Here is a 24,425-nt window from a genome sequence, read left to right as displayed (position 1 = left end):
ATTTCTCACTTAGGAAATAGCTAGTGTTAAGCTCTGAGATAGTGGGAAAACTCTTCAGTCCATTTTCATTTTCCTATTCGAAAAATTAACCTTCCCTTCTTTTAAACATTATGCACATTCATGACTAATGTTCAGAGGAGGCGTGGTTTTAAACGTTCTCTGCAATCCCTGGGAGAAGCTGTAGTTGAAATAAAATCCTAACCATATTTGATTTCAATGTATACACATCCTCTCCTGATGATGAAATGCGGAAGGAGAACGTGGGCTGTGAAATTCTCTGTTCCTTGCAGCTGTGCTTGGAATACCCAGCCACCCACTTGACAGAAAACCTGCCCCCCTTTCCTCTGGACACCTGCCCCCAGAAGCTTTCTGAACTGCATTGTTCTGTGGACAGAATAAGTAATGAGATCACCATGCAGCCCAATGGAGTTTCAAAGATAATTCCTGGTAGCAACTTTTCAAAAGGAACTTTAAAGAACAGCAAGCAATAATGACATGAAATGCAGTGAAATTCCATTTGGTGGCAGAACATAAAACATCCCAGGAATATTATTATTCAAGAAAGTGTATCCCTATCTAAGTGAAATTTTATCCTATAGACAATATTTAATAGCCGACAAGAAACAGCATAAAGAGAGCCCCTCACCTTCCTTAAATATAAAAATTCTCCTTGAAAATAAAAATGGCATGGGACAATATCAAGTTCTGATGAACTGAGGCTCTATAAACTAGGAATTTGTGGATATTCTTGTAATAATTTTTGTCATTGCCTTGATCTTAGGTCTTAATAAGTTAGTTAACTCTTTCTTATATTACTTAACATTCCAGGAATCATTTAGGCCTACCCTAAGAAAGAAATTGGGTTAGATAACTAAACTGTGATTTTAAAGAACTCTACTACGATTCCTAACTTCTTAACTCTACTAAGTTCTTAATACTTTATACGAAGTACAACAGTGATTAACAGTGTTTGCTCTTGAAAAATCTCAAACTGCCATGTCAAATGGCATCCCTTACACTTTTCTCCTTCTCTGTCTTTATTCTATAATATAAGGTACCAACTATGTTTATAAAGAAGCAAAGTCTATTTCATATAATATTTTAACTCTCAAAGTATTCTAAATTGACAGGTTTTCACAGTGGTTTTAACAAAGACAAGACCCTTTAATTAAACCAATGCTTCCTTTGTCTTTCTGGGTTTTTTAATGTTTCCTATGGGTGGGGGGAGGTCAGGTCCTGATGAAGTCAGACAATGGGTGTGGTCCAGATAGAGCCTTTCTGACCTTTAAACTAATAGCACACCTCTGATGTAAACAAGCTTCACAAAAATTAGTAGCATATGTAAATCAGTACAAATATATCACCATGCCCTTAACATTTTAATTAATAACAGCACTTTATGATATACAAAGGCTTGGTTGGAGGAAACCAGGGTGGATAAAATTTCATGGATGAAATTTAAGCCCTTATTTATATTGTTTCATTTCATTTTTATTTAATTTTATTTTGTTTTATTTTAGTGGGTATTAGGTAGCATGCCTCAGTACTGTCTATAAAACTATAAGTCTGCAACTTTGCATACTTATGATAACACTACAATATTTATAATAACAGCATATTCAGAGCAGAAGGTACTGAAGATATTGGATAAAATCAGACATCAAAAAGCATACTCAGTCTTGAGCCTTTTGAGAATTCAGTGTATTGTTGCTACAGAAAAGGAAATGTAAATTGGGCCACCCATATGTTCCTTTTTGGTCAGCTCTTTGTTTTGGAAATTTCCTAAGTTAGGAAATTAATATAAAACCAGTGATGTACTTTTTTCTCTTAGGGAAAAATAACATTCTTTCTGAAATATTACCATCTTCCCAATCCAGGTGCTATTTCATGAAAAATCATTACAGCTCTAGGTCATCTACACTGGATTACTGTGCCTTAACCCTCTTTGCACTAGAGAGTAATGGTAAATTTTGTTATTCACTCTTTCAAAAAGATGCTTATAATTATCTTCCTAGAACCATAACTAGTGTGTATGTGTTCTCACGCCTTGTTGATCCTTTCCCAATAAACGAAATTTGTATTAATTAGTGTTAGTCTCTATTGCTTTAATCCAAATAACTTCAGCAATTTGGAATTATATGAGGAACCCATAGAATAGAAGGCTAAAGAAGCTTTCAGAAAGCTTTGGAAACTAGGTAGTCGGAGTGAGAGAACCTAATCAGAAGCTAAAGGGTAAGGTTGCCCTTTGATACAGTCTCTACAGGCCATTCGAGGGTGGGGAGGGGAGATTTGGTAGAAAAGATAATTGAGAAGGACATAGAATAGACATGGAAGAGCAAGCAGAGCCGTGCTGCACGTGTGTCCACCCTGTGGTTGAAGAAGGGCAGGCCAGTTTACTTCAAAGTCCAACCAAGACAAGTCCTACCTACACATCCGTGAAGATGTAGTTCCTCTAAAGAAAACAGAAACAATACTGCCAAAGGAAGGGACCAAAATAAACACACAAACACACACACTCAAATACCCAGTATAAAATTGAAATTTCCATTATGGAGGCCTCACCAAAACCATTGTGTCACTATGGTCAGCAGAAGTAGAATGAGACCATTCAATGCCATATACTGGATGATTCCGTTTACATGAAATTTTTACTACAGACCAATCCATCGAGATGGAAGGCAGATGAGTGGTTGCCAGAGGACATGAGGAGGGGCAAATGAGGAATGAATACTAATGGTCCAGGGTTCCTTTATGAGGTGATGGAATGTTCTGGAGTTAGATGGTGGGGATGGTTGCCCAACTTTGTGAACAGACTTAAAAAACCACTAAATTTTACACTTTGAAAGAGTGAGTTTTTTGGTGTGTGAATTATATATCCATAAAAATATATAAAAATGAAACAATATGAAAGAATGTGACCATTCGGAAAATGACCAGCTTTCAGGTAATAGTGGTACAATGGCAAGCACTCAAAAAACAAGAGGAAAAGCTATTGTGGAAACTATTCACTACAGAACCCCATCTTGCTGTGACCCGTGTCTATGTATTATTTCTGAGAAATTCCAGTTGTACACATTTCACTCTCTGCCATTGTGAAAAGGGCACACAGAGTGATCTAAAAGTTGTATTTCTTAAGAACCACTCTTTGGAAGCTCCAGATCTGTAAGAACAGCATCTCCTAAACCTCAGTGCCTAGTTTTGGGTTTCCTTCAGGGGTCATGAAATGTTTGTTTGGTTCTGGCAGGTTTCCTCCAGAACAGTGCGCAGGTACACTGGGCTAGAAACCAGGCATTTGTAGGTGAACCAGTGTTTCTTAGGTAACTTGAACTACAGCAGACCTCTGCCCTGAAGTTGAGAATCCACTGACATATATTATCTACTTGATATTTATGTCCGAGAGAATGACATCCATTTTGGAATTTTTCCTTAAGAACTTTACTCCTAAAATCTGAATCTTCCATCTGGAAATTTTGGGTGATGTGGAAAGATATACTCAGTTCATAGAGTGATAAAAATCCACACTGGTTTTCACCTTTCTTTTCTTTTTAATATTTTTCCTTTTTTTTTTTTGGTTAAGAGATATTTAAATCAGCCAAGGATTAAACAATCTTTCATTTCGGTCAAATAAGAAAATGAGAAAATAGCAGTATGATAAAGGGTATCCTAAACAGATTTCAGGTTCCTTCATAGCTCTGGGAAGAGTGACAGAGATGAAACCCACGCAGACACACACACACACACACACACACACACATTGGGTTGCAGTTTTTCCATGTTTCGTGTTTAAAATTGATAAAATCTTTCATAACAGAACAAAGCAGCAGTGAACTTAGTGATGTTACTAGGTAGATAATTTAAAAGGAAGAAGCTTGACTACCGTGTCATATTCTACTGACTCTAATTTGGTGTCTCTAATCTTGAGTTTGGCAACCAAATAACCTAATTTATTACATTTATGTGTAAAATAGAATAAGTAGAATAGAGGAACTCTCTGATGAATAAAGTATATATGCTATGGTAGATTTGTTATGTGATAATACTTCTGTCAAGAATATTTTTAACTTACTTCCTAATTCTGAGGTATAAACCAAAAAAGTGAGGTTACCAGAGGCTGAATTATGTTATTCATCATATAGTAATTAATACTTATAATAATTAACCTAAACCTTTTGAATCACAAAGTTTTGAGTAATGTTTGGTAACGTTTAATTTAGAATGTATTTACATTTATTCTTTGAGATTGCATAGTGTAAACAACAAAATTTCCAGATCATTCAGTTAAATAGGACTGAATTCTGAAAATCTTATTCAAAGAGAATTTATTATAGTTTGAAAAATACCTGTTTTGGTGTATATATCTTACAATAAGTTTTTTTAAATATTACAGTATTTCATAGATGTGAAATACATTGTTTTAGAGAACAAACATATATGCAACATATTTTTACTAAGAAGCTTAAGATGTATGTATTCATTTGCTTCCAAGTTCCTTGGCAGTTGGGCACATTTCAGACAAAGATGCACAATAGAATATATAATATATGAACGTGTGTGTATGTATTCTGAACATGTCTTTGCAAAAAATGCAAGGAAGGATACTTATAAAAAGTAGACTACTAATAGAATTCTACTTTAAAATTGAAGATATACCCTTTTCAAGTTGGTGTTCTTTCCTTTGCTCTAAGTCACCCCATCTGTGGTAAGTTTGAAGCTGTATGAAATTAATATAAATTCTTTCCAAAGTAGAAGCTATTTCAGGTGTTTAATTTTATGTAAAAGTATTACATATTTTATTTAAGATAAATAATTATTGCTTGGGATAAAAAAAGATTCATTGGGACAATGACCAAATGTATTTTTCTGCATATTCTCATGGCGTCTAGTAAAATCCTTTACTCATGGTAAACACTCAGTAAGTAGTTGATGGTTAAATGAATGTACATATTTATCTAAAGTGGATATATTGGTATGAATTATACTTAAGTAGCAATGAACCACACTCAAACTATGAATTAGGAAGTATAATTGTGAATTATACATTCTGCTTAAATTATGGTGCTTAGGTTTTCTAATAAATATGAATATATTAAAGTATTATTAAAATTATTATGTGTGGGATTTCCTGGAATATATAATATCATCAGTACAGTGGAAAGATAGATTTGCTTTAAAAAGCCACAAACATTTTAATTCTTATTTTGCAGAATGGTTTCACACCATTGTATATGGCGGCCCAGGAGAACCACCTGGAAGTTGTCAAGTTTCTCCTTGACAATGGTGCAAGCCAGAGCCTGGCCACGGAGGTAAGACACTTTGGTTCTTTCCATGGGTAAGTTCACATGTTTATAGGGCATTTTATAAACCTGAAGCTGTAAATTGAGAATTTGTCCCACTGGTATTTCATTGCAGTTGTATATTAATGTGTGGGCTCGCAAGTTTTTATGAAATATATTAGAAAATTCTATTCCTAGTCTTTCAAGAATCTTCCACTGCATAGATACCCTTTCTGCTCTTAAATGCCTGGCTCTACCCTATAACTGAGCTGTTTATTTACTATTTACATATTTGCTTGAGAACACTTATCTGCTTCTTACAATTTTCTCTCAAAGGCAGCCACTGTTTTGAAATATTTTTGTGATAAAACATAAGTTTTAAATCTGGTTTTTTTCCAAATTTAAGCTAGCATAATTATAATGATTGGATTTATATATTTCTAAAGTAAACTAATTAAACTCACACTTCTAAACAAAACTAGTACACATTTTTAAATACTAGATAAAAGTGGTATTTAAAAAAACATTTGCAGTCAGGAATAGAGGAGTTATTTAAAAATAAAAAGTTATTTAAGTCACTGGTACTGTTTTAGGTAATACAGTTTATTTTTTAAACTAATCTGGATGGAAGATTGTGATCCCTTGTAAAGTGTATCACTAGAAATCTATTGCTAATAATAAAGGACCAATGTTTGGGTATTCTTTATTTTTAACAAAACAATGAATTAGAACAGATGTAGGGTTATCCCTGTCATAATACCACTCCTCTGACTTTCATTCTGAAGTATTTCCTGAATGGCACAAGAAAGATGACAATACAGGGATTGCATATAACCTCACCCAGTTTTTGAGATTATGCCTTCAGGGGAAACCACTAAGTAAATGAAGAGGCAGTTCACACAAAAAGAAATACAAATGACCGTAAATGTTTAAAATACCTCACCCTCCCTCTTAGTCAAAGAAGTATTAATTTATTAATCAGATAAAGAATGAGATCCAGTCTTTTGCCCATGGGATGAGGAAGAAATTCAAGGGGTAAAAAAAATTGGAACTTAACTACCTTATTGGTGAAGTTGACAATTGGTTGCAACACTTTTGCAGAAGCAGTAACTATCAAAATTAGTATGTATGCACCTTTTTACATAGCAATTCCACTTCAAAGAATTTCTGTCACATATATTAGAAGATAATGCCAAAAAATAATTATTATATAAGAAGCTTAACAATATGATTACTAATGACAATTTTTTAAAAACTAGGAAGGACAAATAGGGACGTCATTGGATAAATACTGCTCTACTTAGACAGTAAAATGTTCTTCTGCACTATTAACAAGGAGACAAGGCTCTATGTACCTATACAGGAAAATGTCCGTAGTGTATTGTTACCAATGGTTTATTCTGAAAATTAGGAGGGAGGCTTACTTTTCACTTCATACCCTTCAGTTCTCTTGGTGATTTTTATCTTGAGAATGTATTTTTAAACAATAATATCCTTAGAGCTTGGTAAGAAATAACAAAGGAACCAACATTTGTAGACGTCGAGCAGGGCCCATCCTCACACTGGGAGGAAGTAGCCTGAGTGAGTCCCTCAAGTACCAAGAAGCACAGGTCTCATCATGCTTTGCAGGGAGAATGGGCAGCAGCGGTTGTTGTAGAAGAGAAAACCCATTCGCAGTTTTAGATGGAAATACGAAATAATATAAAATGTCCTGATGACAGCAATTCCTTAGTACTGTTTTCTTCTGTGAAGGACAGGTAGTATTCTTTTTCAGGCTGCAATGGACAGAGCATCAAGTGTCTCTCCTTTAGAAGCGAATATAAGCCCAATTAACTGCTAATAGATTAGAGTTAACTTGTCAGCTAATTATCAGTAACTCACTGAGTTCTCCAATTTTTTTTAAGCTTTCAAGGCCCCAAAAGAGGCACTACAACCAAGTAAAAAGAAATATTATATGAGATCCTTAAACAACTAATTCAGTCTTTTAGCAAGAAGATAGGTAGGTAGGTAGGTAGGTAGGTAGACAGACAGATAGATAGATAATGTAGATAGATATGTAGATGATAGATATCTAGATAGATAGGTAGATAGATAGATATGTAGATGATACATATGTAGATAGAGATATGTAGATAGATATATATGTACATAGGTAGATAGATAGGTAGATAGATATGTAGGTAGATAGATATGTAGACAGATAGGTAGGTAGATAGATATGTAGATGATAGATAGGTAGATATGTAGATGATAGATACATAGATAGATATATAGATAGAGATATGTAGATAGATAGATAGATAATGCAGATAAATAGATTTTTTTTTACTCCTTTATATTAATTTCAAGAGGTTTTGGGGGGGGGTTTTTGGTAGCTTTAAAAAATGAATGAATGAATGTTCTAAGAACAAATCACATCCATGTCTTCATGAGAGTGCTAGTACGTCACTATATAAACAACATCTATCTGATTATCTAGAGCTATTTGAAGCTTTGACTGAATTTTTATCTCTTCTTTTGGATTATTAGTACTAGAGACGAAAAAGAACATCAAGAAATAAGATGTTTCATTCACACAATGTTCTAACTACGATTTGCAATAATATTGGTATCATTTATACAGAAGTCTGTATTTACAGAATGAACAGTAGTGGGCAATGAAAGGATTCCTTAGATGGAAAAATTTTAATAGGATTTTTAATTTATTATATGATGTGATATTGCCAAGATCCATCAATACATTTTTTCTTCCATCTGTACCTTGTCTATATGTATCAAGTCTTTGGCATGGTTGTGGTTTTTGAAACCTTTCTTGTATTACTGTGTACTACATTTATATCTTTTCCATGTATATCTTCCTTCTTCTCCATGGATATCTTCCTTCTTTCACTAATCAAAATTTTGAAGCATGAGGTAAATTTATTTGTTCACTTATATGGCACAAGTAATTATTAAGCACCTATTATGTGCCAGACAGTCCACAAGGCAGTGAAGTTTCTCAAGGAGCTCCTATCACATTTCCTTTCGACTTGTATTTTTCTCTTAAGAATAACTGTACAGAGCAAACCAAACCGTTTAAACTTGGTTTGGAAACAAAATCTAGAGCTGCTAATTTTAGCTGTTAACACCTTAGGGCTGGTACTTTGTGTCTTTAATTGGTTTGTGCAGGAAGCACATTCTTATCAGTGCTAATGTCTCAGCTGCAGTTGATTTTCTGGTGCAAGGTAGTTTCCTTTATGTATAGGCCCTGTGAATTGAAAAATTCCTATCAGTGGAAATGTAGCCATTTCATTTTCCTGCAGAACAGAAGTGAGCTGTCATTTTTACCCCTTAGGTTTTGCTCAGGTTTTAAAAGTGAGATGCAACGTTAACTCTTAATACACAATTTTCCTTTCACCATTCCATTTTTTTAAATGTATTTTTCTCTTTTTTTTCCAAAAGTAATATATTAAATAAATGAGAAAGTACAATAAAAAGGAAAAAGAAGAAAAAGCCATGGTTAATTTTCCCTAGAGATAACATTCTGTTTATTCATCCAGATTTTTTGTCCATGTTCACAATGCATACATTTCTCTTAATGAAAATGAGATCCTATATTTACATGGTTATGTAGATTCCTTTTCCCATAACATTAAATTACACTCTCAACTTTATGTCCCTAAGTGTAACCTGTGATATCATTTTGACGACGTCCAGGTTGTATCCAGCCTTTCTCTGTTATCTTACATATGGTTGCAGGGAATGTCCTTCTGGTTGTGTTAATGCTCATCCTCTTCCTCATTTGGGTCTTCTTGGAAAAGTTGAAAGCAGCAAGTGGAACTTCAGCCAGATCTTGAGGCTTGGAGCATAGATAGAATTTGTGTATGTAGAACAAGGAGGGCGTTTCAGGGTGCAGCAAATAGCCTGAGTTTAGATGCCAGGGTGGAGATAGTCCGCACGTCCACAGTTAGTAAGGAGAATGGAGATGATTTATACGAGAAGAACCTGGGCAATACTGTCACTTAGGCGCTTGGGGCCAATATTTTACACATCCTTGAATATAAATGTGCTGATTTGCATTCAGCCAAATAAGTGGTAGGAGTGGTAGGTGTTTTCCAGCAAGGAATAGAATGGTGAAAGTGGTCTTTTAGGAAAACCAACAAGATATGCATATGCAAGTAACTCTGATTTTTCTTTCTCCCTTATAAGCACTCTTCCATTAGAGCAGCCCTCGATTTGTGCCACGGGGACTACAGATGTAAAATATCATGACCCGAATAAAATAATAAGTAACTTACTTGCCAGTTGTCTAGTAAAAATAATTTTGAAATGTTCTTTTGGGTGTGTGATAATGAAAGCATTGCAGAATTAAAATTTGGGAGCCAGTCCTGGGATGTTCTGCTCTGTGCTATGTGTTCTACAGTCAGCACATCATCCACAAATTAATTAACCACAGTGAAATCTGTAGCTGTCTTCTCTTTGTCAAGTCCCAGGGCCATACAGTGGGAAGACTCAATGTATAGATGTGTGTGTATGTCTGAATTGCCTTTAGTCACATTTTGTATGATCCCTTCTTTCATTGGTCAGAGAAGCCACGAGTCTTTCATGTATATCTTTCTTAAAAATGCAGTGAGTATAGTTCATTAATTCACATATACTAATTGAGCACCAGATATATGCTAGGCCACAAGGTACAGTGATGAAGCAGACAGGATATGCTAGGCAACAAGGTACTGGATGAAACAGTTTTAACTTATCAGTGGAAATGTTTACAGCTTATTTAAATGAACTCCTTTGAAAAATTTGCCTGGATTTAAACCGAGAGGTAATTGTTTCCGCTGAGATTATTTTATGGATACTGAAATTCTGCCATCTTTTTCTTGTTTAGGTAGGACTTTGGAAATTTACCCACTTTTTCCACAGAAAGAAACCCATAAACTTATTACAAAGTTTTAAATTATTTCCTGCTTTGGTATATGTGTAGTTTTAAACTTCTTTCCACATATATGTCTACTTGAGTGTGTCAGCTTTAATAACCCTGAACAAAAATTGACACTTGGTCACTCGGTCACCTTCTTATTTGTTAATGAAGAGGAAAATATCCATAGGGACCAGTCTTGACCCATCCGTCTCTTCGCAGGATGGCTTCACACCGTTGGCAGTAGCTTTGCAACAAGGTCATGATCAAGTAGTGTCACTCCTGCTAGAAAACGACACAAAAGGAAAAGTGCGTCTTCCAGCTCTTCACATCGCTGCCCGGAAAGATGACACGAAAGCTGCCGCCCTGCTGCTGCAGAATGACAACAATGCAGATGTGGAGTCGAAGGTGAGGAAACGAGCCCCTCGCGCAGCATCCTATGTGAGGCACCCACATGTGAAGAAGGCCTGGTGGAGCTTATTCCAAACCCTTAACTGCACTGAAAGGAGTAAAATCAAGTGCCCAAGTCATCCAGCTGAAGGCACATCCCCCGCCCTTGGCATCTAAAGCTGGGAGGGAACTGTGGGTGCTGCCCTGTGTGTGCTAACAGGAGGCCACCTCAAAAGACACCAATGGATAACGTACCCAATAGTGTCCTCCCTTTGAACATATATTTTTAACGTAGTTAACACGTCCGCTCAAACATCAAGGTGAAAAATTACAAAACGCTAGCCACAGTGTGCACAAAATAAACCTTTGGTTGCTCTCGAAGACGACAGGCAATGCACTGAGTATGGATCAGCTGTGGAAACCATGCCAGCAGCCAGGGTCCCAGCCAACAACTCCCATGGTCTGGACACTTGCGAGTCTCGGTGAAGGAAATGTGGCATTTGGAATAGGCCATCCTGTAGCCCTTCATTCAGTCTAGCTTTCTTTCTGTGCCTATTGTGCTTCCATCAGAGCTTTCATCCCCGTCACTTAGCTGTCATGAGCTTTCTGCCATCCATTATCACCGACAGCAAACTAACCGTTCATTTTTTCCTCCTCTTTGCTTCCAAATGTGTTAACCTAGATGGTGGTGAATAGAACAACAGAGGTATATATGTATATATATACGTGTACATACGATCTATAGCTGCATCATCATTTTCCCATTTCTTAGTGCCACTACCTCATTTCTTTCCCTTCCTCTTTGCGTTGCCTTCTGTAGGCTAGATACCTGCTTTATACCCCCGCCCTCAAAGTAGCATGTGCCAGAGAAGATAGTAGTTTGATTACCAGGGCTTTCTGCAGCTGAACCTGGTGTTTGAAAGGAAGTATGAGGAAGCCTTGAAACGTAAGGGTGTTTCAATAGCGTTCTGTGACATGAAGCGTTTTGACACTTGAGAAACTTATCAGCTGTACCTAAAGCTGCAGACAACCCTGTCATTCTACTCATCTAGGATTGGGTCTCTAGAGTTCTGCATGACACTTACCCTCAGTGGTGTCAGCAAGATGAAAGTTACCTCAGAAGGGCACACACATGACCCACCCTTGACAAGACTCAGTCAGATCGCTAGCATGGCTGAGAAGCTTGTTAACAATTTAGAAATGCATCTAGTTCCTATAAGGTTTAAATCTTTGGGGACTAAGTGAATCGCTGCATGTTTTAGCATTTTTTTAAGGAAGTAAAGTGACCTTGGTGTGAATAATCCAGAAAAATGTGTTATCGAGTAGGCATTTGCTACTAAAGAGACCAGCTTGTTGATTTCTTTATGAAATGCATTCACCATGATTCAAGACCAATTTGTAATAGTACCTCTTCCCCCCAAATTGCTTTCATCATTAAAATTGGCTTTTACCATTTGTTCATTTGACTCTATATTGAATATATAAAACAAGTTAAATTTTGACAGAGTTTCAATGGACAATTCTATGAATAATAAAACAGCGGTACTAATCGAACTTTCTTCGAGCTATCAAGATATTTCTTGTCATCCCTGTTTTAACTTTTGGAAACATTGGCTTCTGTGTAGTTGCGCTCCTGGATTACTAAAATGGCTCCGTCTCCACCCTTGGTTCCTTCCTGGCTATTCCTCTGCCTGTGAGTTTGGCACCTCTTTGAAATCCTATGAGCAATTGGCACTAATGGAAAGAAACCTAGTACAGAGTGGAATGTGGACCTCAGCATATTTTGCTTCCTCGTTTTTATCTGGGCAGGGTTATGGTATTAACGTGTCAGACAAGGGGCCGGCAGGAGTCAGTTGAACGTCTGCTCTGTTTTCTTTCCAGAGTGGCTTCACTCCGCTCCACATAGCTGCTCACTACGGAAATATCAACGTAGCCACATTGCTGTTAAACCGAGCGGCAGCCGTGGACTTCACTGCGCGGGTAAGAGCGCTGCAGTCTGATGTGCACTTCAAGCATTTGAAACGATTCTTAACCCTCCTTCCCCAACGTGGGGAGGAGGTCGAGACAGTTGACCTCCAAGGGTCCTCCCAGTCAGTGGAAGGTGTGATGTCTACTTATCCTAGTGCGTTTTCTTGCTTGCATACAGGTGTGCCTATTTCCTAGGAGGAAAAGAAAACCAACATCGGGGCGGGAGTAGGGGTGGGTGATGAATATCTAAGTGAACATATAGAAAATGTGATTTAAATGATGATGACTGGAAACTACAAACTGTCCCCCAAGTTGAAATTTCTGAGACTGTAGAAATGGGTCGGATGGCACTAACAGTGCTCTAGAAATCAGGGTCTTGATCTTCCAGGTGGGAATGAGTTGGAATGTCTGGATAAGACCCAAACTTTAGAACCCAAATAATAGAGGCCACCTTTTGCTCTTATCTTCTGTCCCCTATAAACTTTCAGAATGAGTAACATGATTCTGTAACCTAAGTAAACTCATAATCATAGGAATTACTGTGTCATGTGTACTCCTGGACAGCAACTCAGACATCCAGAGTAATATGGCCCCGAATGTAAAAGCTGGTCTAGCTCTAGGCCTGATCGTCAGCAACAGCATCATCAGAAGTAGAAACAAGGTAGGAAGCAGCATAGAGAAGTGGCTGGATGTGGGGACTCAGGATTCAGACTCCCTGGGTTCCAGTTTTGGATTTAACTTTTCTTTCTGTGTCCATCAGTTTCCTCATTGGTAAGATGAAGTTAATATGGATTATGAAATTAAATAATAAATGGTGATAAAAAAAATAACATCAGCACTCCTGCACTGGGTCACTGAGAAATAGGAGTGAGCATACCCAGAGCACCTAGCGCAGTGCCTGACTCATCAGCACCAGCAGCGCTGTGATTTTGCACATAGCATTTGAAGTATTATTTTTGCTAAAAATCTCACTTGTTAGGGGAAAAGTGGCAATAGACCCGATAGAAAGAACAATCATAATACTAGTACCGGCAGTAGTTGTAGCAGCAGTAAAAGTAATACCATCTTTGAAGCAGATACCAAGCTGAGCATTTTTATCTCATTTATTCTTATATCAAGAAAAGTGTTACTTATCCTTGTGTTACAGAAGGGGAAACCAAGGCTTAGAGATAAGAAATAGCTGGTGCAGATCACAGAGCTAGCAAATGAGGAATGGCAGAATTTCAACCCCAAAGCTCTTCACCCCTCCAGTCTTCCGCCTCCCTCCGCTGATGTTAAGGGTTCATTTTTCTTTTCGTTCTTATAATTCATTAGTTCTATAAAAATTAATACGAACTCAGAATGGGCTAATATAAAAGCTATTTCCAGGGATAGAGCGATGTCGGGCCGCGGCCCTGGGAGCTCCGCCTCTGCCATCGGGACCCGGAGCGCTGCCCAGACCGGCGCTCAGGGGGCCCGGGCCAGCTAGAGGCATGGGGGGCCCCGGGGCCCTGCGGTGCAGTACCAGAGGCCTGGCGGGCCACCAGGGAGCTGGATGCCCATGGCTGGCTTGCAGGTGGGACCCCCTGCAGGCTCCCTATTTGGCACAGCTGCTCCACTTTGACCTGGCATGCCACCCACCATGATGGAGCCATTCCGAAAACGCCTGCTTGTGCCCCAGGCCCAGCCCCCGATGCCTGCCCAGCGCCGGAGGTTAAAGAGGAGGAAGGTGGCAGATAAAGTTCTACCTCAGTGAATTCGGGAGCTTGTCCCAGAGCCTCAGGTGTACATGGATCTCTTGGCTTTTGAGCGGAAGCTGGACCAGACCATTGCTCGAAAGCGGATGGAGATCCAGGAGGCCATCAAAAAGCCTCTGACGCAAAAACGAAAGCTGTGGATCAATATTTCTAGTACGTTCAGTCCCAGCAAGGCAGAAGGTGATAGTGCAGGAACCGCAGGGGACCCGGTGGCTTCCTGGGAACTCCGAGTAGAGGGAAAACTGCTGGATGATCCTAGGAAACAGAAGAGGAAGTTTTCTTCAGTCTTTAAGAGCCTCGTCATTGAGCTGGACAAGGAACTGTACGGGCCTGACAACCACCTGGAGGAGTGGCACCGGATGCCCACCACCCAGGAGACAGATGGCTTCCAGGTGAAATGGCCCGGAGACCTCAACGTCAAGTGCACCCGCCTGCTCATGCTGGATCATCAGCCTCCCCAGTACAAGTTGGACCCCCGACTGGCAAGGCTGCTGGGGGTGCACACACACACGAGGGCTGCCATCATGCAGGCCCTATGGCTCTACGTCAAACACAACCAGCTGCAGGACGGCCACAAGCGGGAGTACATCAGCTGCAACCAGTACTTCTGCCAGATCTTCAGTTGTGGCCGGCTCTGTTTCTCTGAGATTCCCATGAAGCTAGCCGGGTTGCTGCAGCATCCAGACCCCATTGTCATCAACCATGTCATGAGCGTGGACCCTAACGACCAGAAGAAGACAGCCTGTTATGACATTGATGTGGAGGTGGATGACCCACTCAAGGCCCAGATGAGCAATTTTCCAGCCTCTACCACCAATCAGCAGATCGCCTCTCTTGATGTCAAGATCCATGAGACCACAGAGTCCATCAACCAGCTGAAGACCCAGAGGGATTTCATGCTCAATTTTAGCACTGACCCCCAGGACTTCATCCAGGAGTGGCTCCGTTCCCAGCACCGGGACCTCAAGATCATCACTGATGTAATTGGGAATCCTGAAGAGGAAAGACGAGCTGCTTTCTACCACCAGCCCTGGGCCCAGGAAGCAGTGGGGAGGCACGTCTTTGCCAGGGTGCAGCAGCAAAGGCAGGAACTGGAACAAGTGCCGGGAATCCGCCCGACCTCAGGCTCAGGGATCCCTTCCTTTCTTCCCTGCCCCGGAGCACCCCCCTCCTCAGCCTGGAAGGGGACCACCCTCTGGGGCACAGACATGTAGGACAAGGAGGGGGTGAGGGGTGTCTCCTGTCACCTTCTGCTCCCCAGCTTTAGTTTCATAAGTGTAGTGAGAGGATTCCTTGTTGCTTAGTCCCCAAAGCCTTACTACTTACACGTTGGCTTTAATTGGATTCACAGCAGAGGCCTCCTGTGCCCCCTGCAGGCAGGCCCAAGTAGGACCTGGAGGCTGTGCTTGGACATCGCAAAGGCCCCTGGCTTTGCTTGTTTACAGACCCCCTTGGGGCGAGTGTCAGCGCTGGCTCTGGGCAGCTGGGCGAGGAAAAGGGGCACAGCTCACACTCTCCCTATAGCCTTTCCAAACCAAAGTTCTTTGCTATTCCTACCAGCCCAGCCTTGCTGCTGGTTTTTTTCCCTTTCCTTTGGGTATTTGCACTATTCGTGGAGCAGGTTTTTCTATGCAGGAGCCACTTTTTTTGTACAGGAGTAAGCTGGGGTTTTTCAGGGGAGCCCTACTTGGTATCTCCTTCCTTATTTTCTTTTCTCAGTCTATGCAAGCGGCTCTGGCCGCCGCCATCATCTCCTGGGAGGCCAGAGGGCTGCCACCCCCCACCTCTTGGGCCCAGGGGTAACGCCTCCTAGAGAGAGGGCACGCTAGTTCTCTGGCGGGGCCTGAGGCATGGGTGAGTGTGCTGGGGGAGGGCAGGGGGAGGGCAGGGAAGCGGTGGGGAGGACTGTTGTTCCCCTTTGGAGCTTGGGAAGGAGAGTGGGCCTAGGGCTTGGCAAGTGTCACTTCTGGCAGCTTTGGAAATTTCCAAATAAATCTTTGTTTATTGGTAGCAAGAAAAAAGAAAGCTATTTCCTATCCTATTGTCATCAGCCTGCTGAAAGCCTTTATCAGTTGAAATGAGGCAGCTCATGTCACTCTAGAGCCATGTTCTTATTGCACTACCAGCATCCTTGGGTTTCAGCAACATGGCAGACCCGAGGCCTAGTGTGACATTTTGAAGGACAAAGTTAAGTACTTCTTTAAGTCATGTTATAAACAGTGCACGCCGATGTGAAAACTGAAGCTCATGTCTGTAAGATGCATCCTTCTGGTTTTATATCTCTAACTCACAGAAAACCTCATTAAGTCACATCTTCTAATTAGGACATTTGGAGAATTCATGTCAGGGTAGCGTTTGAAGTTTTATCTTTGTGCCATTGTTCAGAAATTTCCTGATGCTGCTGAAAATAAGGAGATTGGGGTAATGTTTAAGCAATTTAAGAGGACAAATTGCAGTATTTTCAGACTCCTTCAAACAATTCCAAAGCATCCATTTACATTAAAACAATGACTGTGGTAATTACAAATGAAGCTAATTTATTGATTAAAGATCAGTGGACACTGTGGAAGCTAAAAAAAAAAACACACACAAAAAAAGGCTCTGAAGAACCTAGGGGCAGGACAGGAATAAAGACTCAGACGTAGAGAATGGATTTGAGGACACGGGGAGGGGGAAGGGTAAGCTGGGAAGAAGTGAGAGAGTGGCATGGACATATATACACTACCAAATGTAAAATAGATAGCTAGTGGGAAGCAGCTGCATTGCACAGGGAGATCAGCTCAGTGCTTTGTGACCACCTAGAAGGGTGGGATAGAGAGGGTGGGAGGGAGATGCAAGAGGGAGGGGATATGGGGATATATGTATACATATAGCTGATTCACTTTGTTATACAGCAGAAACTAACACTCCATTGTAAAGCAATTATACTCCAATAAAGATGTTTTAAAAAAAAAAGTGGAGACCTCAGACCCACGTTGTTAACCTTGTCTGAATTACCATATGTGATTTAAAAGTCACATTGTGCTTTTGTTTAAAATATGTTAAAATTCAGACTTTTTTGCTGATTTGGAAAAGCATTTTCTCCGGACATTCCTAATTAACGAGGCCTCATAGCATTCTGAACTGAAGGCTGCAGTGGAATTTAATCATACTTATTACTAGGAGGCCTGTACTGTTGCTTACACCCTACAACACATGCTTCCCTCTGTAGTACGTGATGGATGGCTTGCAGTAGGATGTCTGAGCAGAACTGGTCTTCATGAAAAGCTTAATCGGAGGCAACTGCTAGTTGCCTCCAGAAACCCACTGTAGGTTCCAAATCTCCAGTAATTTTGTTATGTAACAATCCAGCATTTAGCCTTTTGTATTACAGAAACCTCTCTCTTCCCAACTTGAGTGGGGTCCTTCTAGGTCAGAGTTCTCTCAGGGATGTAACAGGTGAAAGTAAGGTGCCCTAGAACACAGATGGGATCAGATTTTGCCTGGTCAAAACAATAAAGGAAGGATCATTAAGCCTCAGTTGCTAAGAACTAGGTGCAAATCATAACCATAAATCGTATGCTTCAGGAACTGGGTTGAGATAGAGGTATTGATGAGAAAGTTAGAGGTCAAGTTACAAAATGACAGCAGCAACCTTTGTCTTAGGGGGGCTGTGATTTCTGCTTCCTGGCTGGGACAGAGCATTGAAGAAAGGCGGATACCGTCCTGTAGTTCTTTGTGGGCTGAGGGCGTGACCTCAAGAATAGCTACCTGCTGGGGCTTCCCTGGTGGCGCAGTGGTTGAGAGTCCGCCTGCTGATGCAGGGGACACGGGTTCGTGCCCCGGTCTGGGAAGATCCCACACGCTGCGGAGCGGCTGGGCCCGTGAGCCATGGGCGCTGAGCCTGCGCGTCCGGAGCCTGTGCTCCGCAACGGGAGAGGCCACAACAGTGAGAGGCCAACGTACTGCAAAAAAAAAAAAAAAAAAGAATAGCTACCTGCTGGTGAAGAGAGCTGGGGATAGGAGTAGGGATAACCTTTCTGGAATCACTTCCTGCGTGTAGTGCATGTGCAGATACGAGGCAGGTACGAGGCGGAGCCAAACGCGATGTGACTAAAGAGAGAACACAATAGAATGGATTGCTTTCGATGCTTCTTTGTAGTGCTAGCTAATTCAGGCAGCAAGAAAGCAGGTCCTAGCCAGTGGTGACTGTATACCCCGAGCAGCAGTGATGGTAACTGATTTATAGGATACTTACTTGTTCTGTTAACACCTTTCATTAGATTTTTATTATAATGTGAATTTTTATTTTTGTGTTGTAATTTTGCCATGTTTATGTATTGCATAAGATCTCCTGTCTGACATCTTAAATATTTCCTTTCGGATTATCCAGACCTGTTCAGCCTCAAGGGTCCACTGCAGGGAGTTAATAGAATAGCTGCTGAAGACTGCAGTGCAGTGTCAGCATGCTGCGTTCTCTGAATTGTGTCTGCTGAGATGGCCTTGACACCATCTGAATTTATGCGTGACCCTTGCTCTCTTAGCAAGTCATACTAGCTCTCTTGGGGAAGAGAATGTAAGTAAGACACACCAGAGCTGCTCCTGATTCGCTTTCCAGTAAGGAGCACTGATGCCCTGGAGTAGGTAAAGGCCAAATTATATTATTGGATGCCTGCAAAATTCCTTTCATTGAGGAAGATAGATGAATACTTTGCTGGCCAAGACATTTTTTCATCAAATATAATGGACCACCTAACTTAATCTGCACTCTTGTCATTAACCTTTCTCTTGTAAATTATTATTTAACTTCCCATTTGGGGAAGATAATTGAATAAAACATCCTTCTGTTGGTCTTGGTATATAGTACTTTTTTGTTTTGATCTCTGAAAGGATTACGGATTTATGTGTTTGAGTGCTATACCTCATTTGTTTCCAAAAGGATTTCAGGAGGTTTACGGATTAAAATATACAAAGTAAGACATGTAAGGATGAACCAGAAAAAGTAAATGTTACCAAGCAACAGGAAAGAAGTAGTGAATACAAAGCCCTTAAATTTAGGCTTTAAGGGCTTTTATACATGTAGTAGAAAAGGAAGCACGGGTTATATAGTTTCCACTTTTTGACAAAGGAAATCTTAGTTATCTATAGAGACAGTTTTTTGTGTGTGTGAAATAATTCAAATGTCATTTTTATATCTTGTGAATCATTCTATTCAGAGCAGTGAGTTTCCACAGACATAGAGAACAGACTTGTGGTTGCCAGGTGGGAGTGGGGGAAGGAGAGGGATGAACTGGGAGTTTGGGGTTAGCAGATGCTAACTATTACATTTAAAATGGAAAACAACAAGGTCCTACCATATAGCACAGGGAACTATATCCAGTCTCCTGGGATAAACCATAATGGAAAAGAATATAAAAAAAGAATGTAGGGGCTTCCCTGGTGGCTCAGTGGTTGAGAGTCCGCCTGCCGATGCAGGGGACACGGGTTCGTGCCCCGATCCGGGAAGATCCCACATGCCGCAGAGCGGCTAGGCCCGTGAGCCATGGCCACTGAGCCTGCGCATCCGGAGCCTGTGCTCCACAACGGGAGAGGCCACGACAGTGAGAGGCCCGCGTACCACCAAAAAAAAAAAGAAAAGAATGTATATATGTGTATAACTGAGTTGCTTTGCTGTACAGAAGAAATTAGTATAACATTGTAAATTAACTGTACTTTAATGAAAAAAAAGAACAGTTTCATAGTTGACAGTATCTTTAATAGCTACATTTCAAAAGGTTCCATTCCTACTACCCCATACTGCCTAAATCTGCATCTGTGAAGGGGCCTTGCCCAGGGAGGCTGAGACACTGTGGCCCAGGTACTTAGCTGTGTGATGTTCTAATTGCGTGTGATAGAACTTGGCACGTGTGCCACAGGTCTGTGACTAGTTAACATGTCCAACTGGACTGCCTTTCTCAAATAGCAGTTGTTTTGAACAAAGCTTTAGCAGGGCCTCAGCCACGTTTGCAACTCAATTATGTCATAAGAAAGGCTACTTTATCTAAAGTTCTTTTTGTTAAAGTGAGAGCAGTGTTTTTAGACAGTTGAACTCCTAAACCTGTTGATGGAAACATACAAGTGTCAGATTTTACGTTCTGCCCAAATAAGAGGTCGACACGGGGTCAGCACGTGCATCAGCAAAACGATGTCCGTGGATAGACATTATCTGGAGATTTCCTTTCTCAGTTAAATTCATTCTAGCACATATTAAAGAACTTCTCCTATAAGCTAGACCTGGAGGTCCAGACTCAAGTAAGCCACTGACCTGACGCTAGTAATTTGTTGAGACCCCCATGTGCTCAACCATACCAAAATGTCTCTCTCTCTTAATTCCCCGAAGCACAGCTAAGTCTTGGCTCTAGTGCCCAACAAGACTTCTCTAAAAACTTTGGGATTGATGAAGGGAGTTCAGAGCAGAAAGGCAGAGCTTATTACCCAGGCATATAAAGGAATGAAATAGTGCCATTTGCAGAGACATGGATGGACCTAGAGATTGTCATACAGAGTGAAGTAAGTCAGAAAGAGAAAAGCAAATATCATATAATAATCACGTATATGTGGAATCTAGAAAAATGGTACAGATGAACTTATTTGCAAAGCAGAGATAGAGTCACAGACGTAGAGCACAAACTTATGGTTACCGGGGGGGAAAGTGGGGGGAGGGATGAAATGGGTGATTGGCATTGACATATGTACACTATTATGTATAAAATAGATAACTAATGAGAATCTACTGTATAGCACAGGAACTCTACTCAGTGCTCTGTGGTGACCTGTATGGCAGAAACTAACACAACATTCTAAAGAAACTATATGCCAGTAAAAATTAATTTTTAAAATGAGATTAAAAAAAAGGGCAGAGCTGAAGGACCTGTTCTGGATAACACTGTCCCCAAAGTCCATGAGCTATGACCCCTTCCTCAGGAAAGGGCTCCCTTGTGAGCCCCCTGAAGCCACTGTGTTGGAGAGTCTCCCTTACTTCCCTCAGCGAGAACCCCTTTTACCAACACTACGTCTCTTCTGGCCAGAGTCTAAGCCCCTTAACCTAGTCTCTGGTCCCAGAGAGAGGGGGAACCCCGTTTCCTCTACACCTGGGCTCTCTGAATTCAGTAGCCACTAACTACTGAGTACTAACTTTAAATTAAATGTAAACTTCTATGCCTCATTCCGCAGAACCACATTTCAGGTGCTCAGTTTCCACGTGTGGCTAGCAGCCACTGTATACGTAACATTTCCATCATCTCAGAAAGTTCTTTCGAACAAAGCTGAGACACCATCAGTCTCAGGCCTCCTTCCCTTCAGTGTCATAATTATCTCTAAATGCAACTTTCCCCTCCAAGGAAAGTGATGCTTTAAGTAGAAGCAATTTTACTCCTAATAGACTTGCCCCTTTGGGCTCCAAAAGCAGATTGGTGCCTTTCCCATTACGTAAACAGAGACCACCGTGCCCACCAACAACAATAAAACTGAAATCTTCTTCCAAAGAGGACTAAAAATACTGCTGGCAACTTGAACATAGTAATTTCTCCCCAGTTCATGCCGTGGAGAGTTCAGAAATATCAGAAATTGAGATAGGTCTCAAGAGACGTCTCCAATTGCCAGAGATTCTGCCACAGTTACTTCTGTGAGCCTCTGTTTTCTAATCTGTGTAAAAGATGCTTGTATCCTGTCCCTCAAAGATGCTTTCTCTGACCCCCTAAGATAGGTCGCTCCCCTCCTTGCCCCAGTGTGTGTGCTCATCGTGCCCTCTTCTTCCTCTCCCGTGGTTGGCCTTGAAACTTAATTCTGTGGGAGTGTTTTGTCTTGCACACTGTGTTTATTACCTGAGCCCCTTGCAGCCTGAGACGCCTTATTCACCCTCTATCTCCAGCTCCTCCATGGGACCTCTTTCCTCAGCTGGTAAATATCCTCTTTCCACATGCTTACCACATTCCTGCCTCTGTGTTAATGCCTTTAACATGAACTTCATCTTTTCAATCCTCCAGTGAAGGACTCAGCCGTGGAGAATGTGTCTCTTGCCATTTAGATTTTTTAAGAGAGGTAGGCATTTTATTTCAGAGAACCATTCCTCACGGTGCTGTGGGAAGCCAGGACCTGTATTTTTGCTGCCTGGCAGCCCTTGATCTGCTTCCCTGAGTGGCACCTTTCACATACTGATGGAGCTGCATTCCATTAAGCCAGAGGGTGATACCATGAAAGCATCCAGGACCTTGCCTGCTGCAGAATAAGCACTCAGTGGATGCTCATTTTCTTCCTTTCTCCTGTAGGTAAAAATGTGTAGTGATCATGATATAAAATAGTCGTGATTTGAGTATTTAGTAAGTTCCAGCTTCTTTGTTAAGCATTGTGCGTGCATTAGCTGAACAGTCCTATTCAGGTTAAAGTAGGGGTGTCGTGACATACGCCTCACACACCCTGTTCTTCACCTCCCCTGCAGGACTTTGAGTTCCTCAAGGGCAGACCTACGTGTTATTACACATTTTGGGATCCCTGGAGTGTAACCCAGTACCTAGCACTGGGAAGGACTCGATATATATTTGTTGAATTCAAGAATGAATCAACAAATAACTTCGAGGCCTCCTTATCCACTATTCCTGGGCACCCAGTACCTATTCAAACCTACTTTCCTCAAGCCCCAGTCCTCTCCCTGGTCTATCAGAATTTCAGGCTGAGCTTCACTTGGTGTTAGGGACCCACTTCCCAAACTGATGTGAGCTGCACTAAGGGGGATGGGAAATCCATAGGATTCTAATAGGCAAGTGCACCAAACCCAAGTATTGAATGTCAGACACTGAGCCGCAAGTTGATTTGAGCAGCCAGGAGTCTTGTCATTCAGCAGTGTAGTTGACCTTGGAAGACACGCCTAGAACAAAGGGCTAGTCACCAAGGTCTGCTGCCAGGCTTTGTTCAGTTAAGGGTGTTTGAAGCAGAGCCTCAGTTTCTGAGCTATCAAAGCCCAATCAAGGCCACCACCAGCCAGTGCTAGGAAGAACATCAGCCACTCAAACATGGAGAAGAGGTGAGCATCGCTTCAGCAGGAGGGTGACTTTTGTAATGTTTTTATAAGGGTCCAGGGCCTCCCGAGACGCTACTGTAGTTTGTGTGGCGATGCCATTGCAAATACATTAAAAAAAAATATTTTCCCTGCATTATACAATTTATTTTTTAAAATTACAATAAAGCAAAAAAAAGAAAAACAGCCCATAAGAGTCCTATTTTGTTAACGTTTAGATGTCTGTCCTTATAAAGCCCAAACACACACACACACACACACACACATACACATTCATTTTTATTGATACGTACTTTCAAATACAAAATAAATTATGTTTATCTCCTAGTATAGTTTCAACAGCATTAAAGACATTTTTAATGGGTTATATAACCCTCCTTTGGAATGAAAATGGAGATTTGGGAGCATTTAGCAAAGGAATGTGAGTTATGGAAAAGTCGCAGTGTGGCTACTGCATTAACCATATTCTTGTTACCATGGTGATATTAACATCTCAGGAAGAACAAAACCAGTAAGTAAGCAGAGGCCAGAGTGGTGGGAGATAGACCTTTTCTAGAGAATTGCTCTATGCATGCCCTGCAATCTTGTTCCTGCCTTTTTCATTTAATCCCCTGAATGCCACATCAAAGGAGAATCTCCTATATAATTTTTTAAGGGAATGTTTTTGTCTGAAACCCATTAGTACATTGGAGCTTATTAACATCCCACCCTGTGGTATGGGATCTGTGTTGTCATCTGAAGAGCTGAAGTTTCTAAGCTGTAGCAGCCTAGGATGAGGAGGAAAGTCCTCAGATACGTGCTGGAGCCCTGGCTCTCATCCTGGCTGTATCATGTCACTGATGCGGTCCAGGGCAAGCCTCTTCATCATGTAGTCTGCATTTTTCTTATTAGCCGGATAGGAGAGAGATCAATCAACCACAAGCCCTTCCCTTCTGCCTGACCACCTTATCTGACAGGGATGGAGGCCTTTCGCAGAAGAGAGTAGGTATAGTACAGTGTCAAAGCAAACAGCAAGGCAGTCAGACTGCTGGAGTTCCACACTGGTATGTGGCTTACTTTGTGTGCTCCTGGGCAAGTTATTCACGCTTCTTCAGCTTTGTCATCCATAAAATGGGTCCAACAATAGTACC

General features: G+C 41.0%; 1 protein-coding gene and 1 pseudogene across 6 annotated transcripts in view; both read left to right on the top strand.

The window, feature by feature from the left end:
• ANK3 (ankyrin 3) overlaps window positions 1–24,425 on the top strand; it is a 514,823-nt gene that overhangs the window by 290,445 nt on the left and 199,953 nt on the right. For all 5 annotated transcript variants that reach the window (XM_081254083.1, XM_081254082.1, XM_081254084.1 and 2 more), the window contains exons 5-7: window positions 5,205–5,303; window positions 10,393–10,578; window positions 12,442–12,540. In XM_081254083.1, the coding sequence (XP_081110209.1) occupies window positions 5,205–5,303; window positions 10,393–10,578; window positions 12,442–12,540 (384 nt within the window). The remainder of the gene's footprint in view (window positions 1–5,204; window positions 5,304–10,392; window positions 10,579–12,441; window positions 12,541–24,425) is intronic.
• Window positions 13,115–15,478, top strand: LOC308620162 (SWI/SNF-related matrix-associated actin-dependent regulator of chromatin subfamily D member 2-like; annotated as a pseudogene). The gene is made up of 2 exons: window positions 13,115–13,178; window positions 13,897–15,478. The product of its transcript is annotated as an SWI/SNF-related matrix-associated actin-dependent regulator of chromatin subfamily D member 2-like (transcript).

Source organism: Mesoplodon bidens (assembly GCF_964165515.1).
Source record: "Mesoplodon bidens genome assembly, chromosome: 1".
Lineage (NCBI taxonomy): Eukaryota > Metazoa > Chordata > Mammalia > Artiodactyla > Ziphiidae > Mesoplodon > Mesoplodon bidens.
Note: the sequence above shows the minus strand (reverse complement) of the source record. Positions and strands in the feature narration are given on the sequence as shown.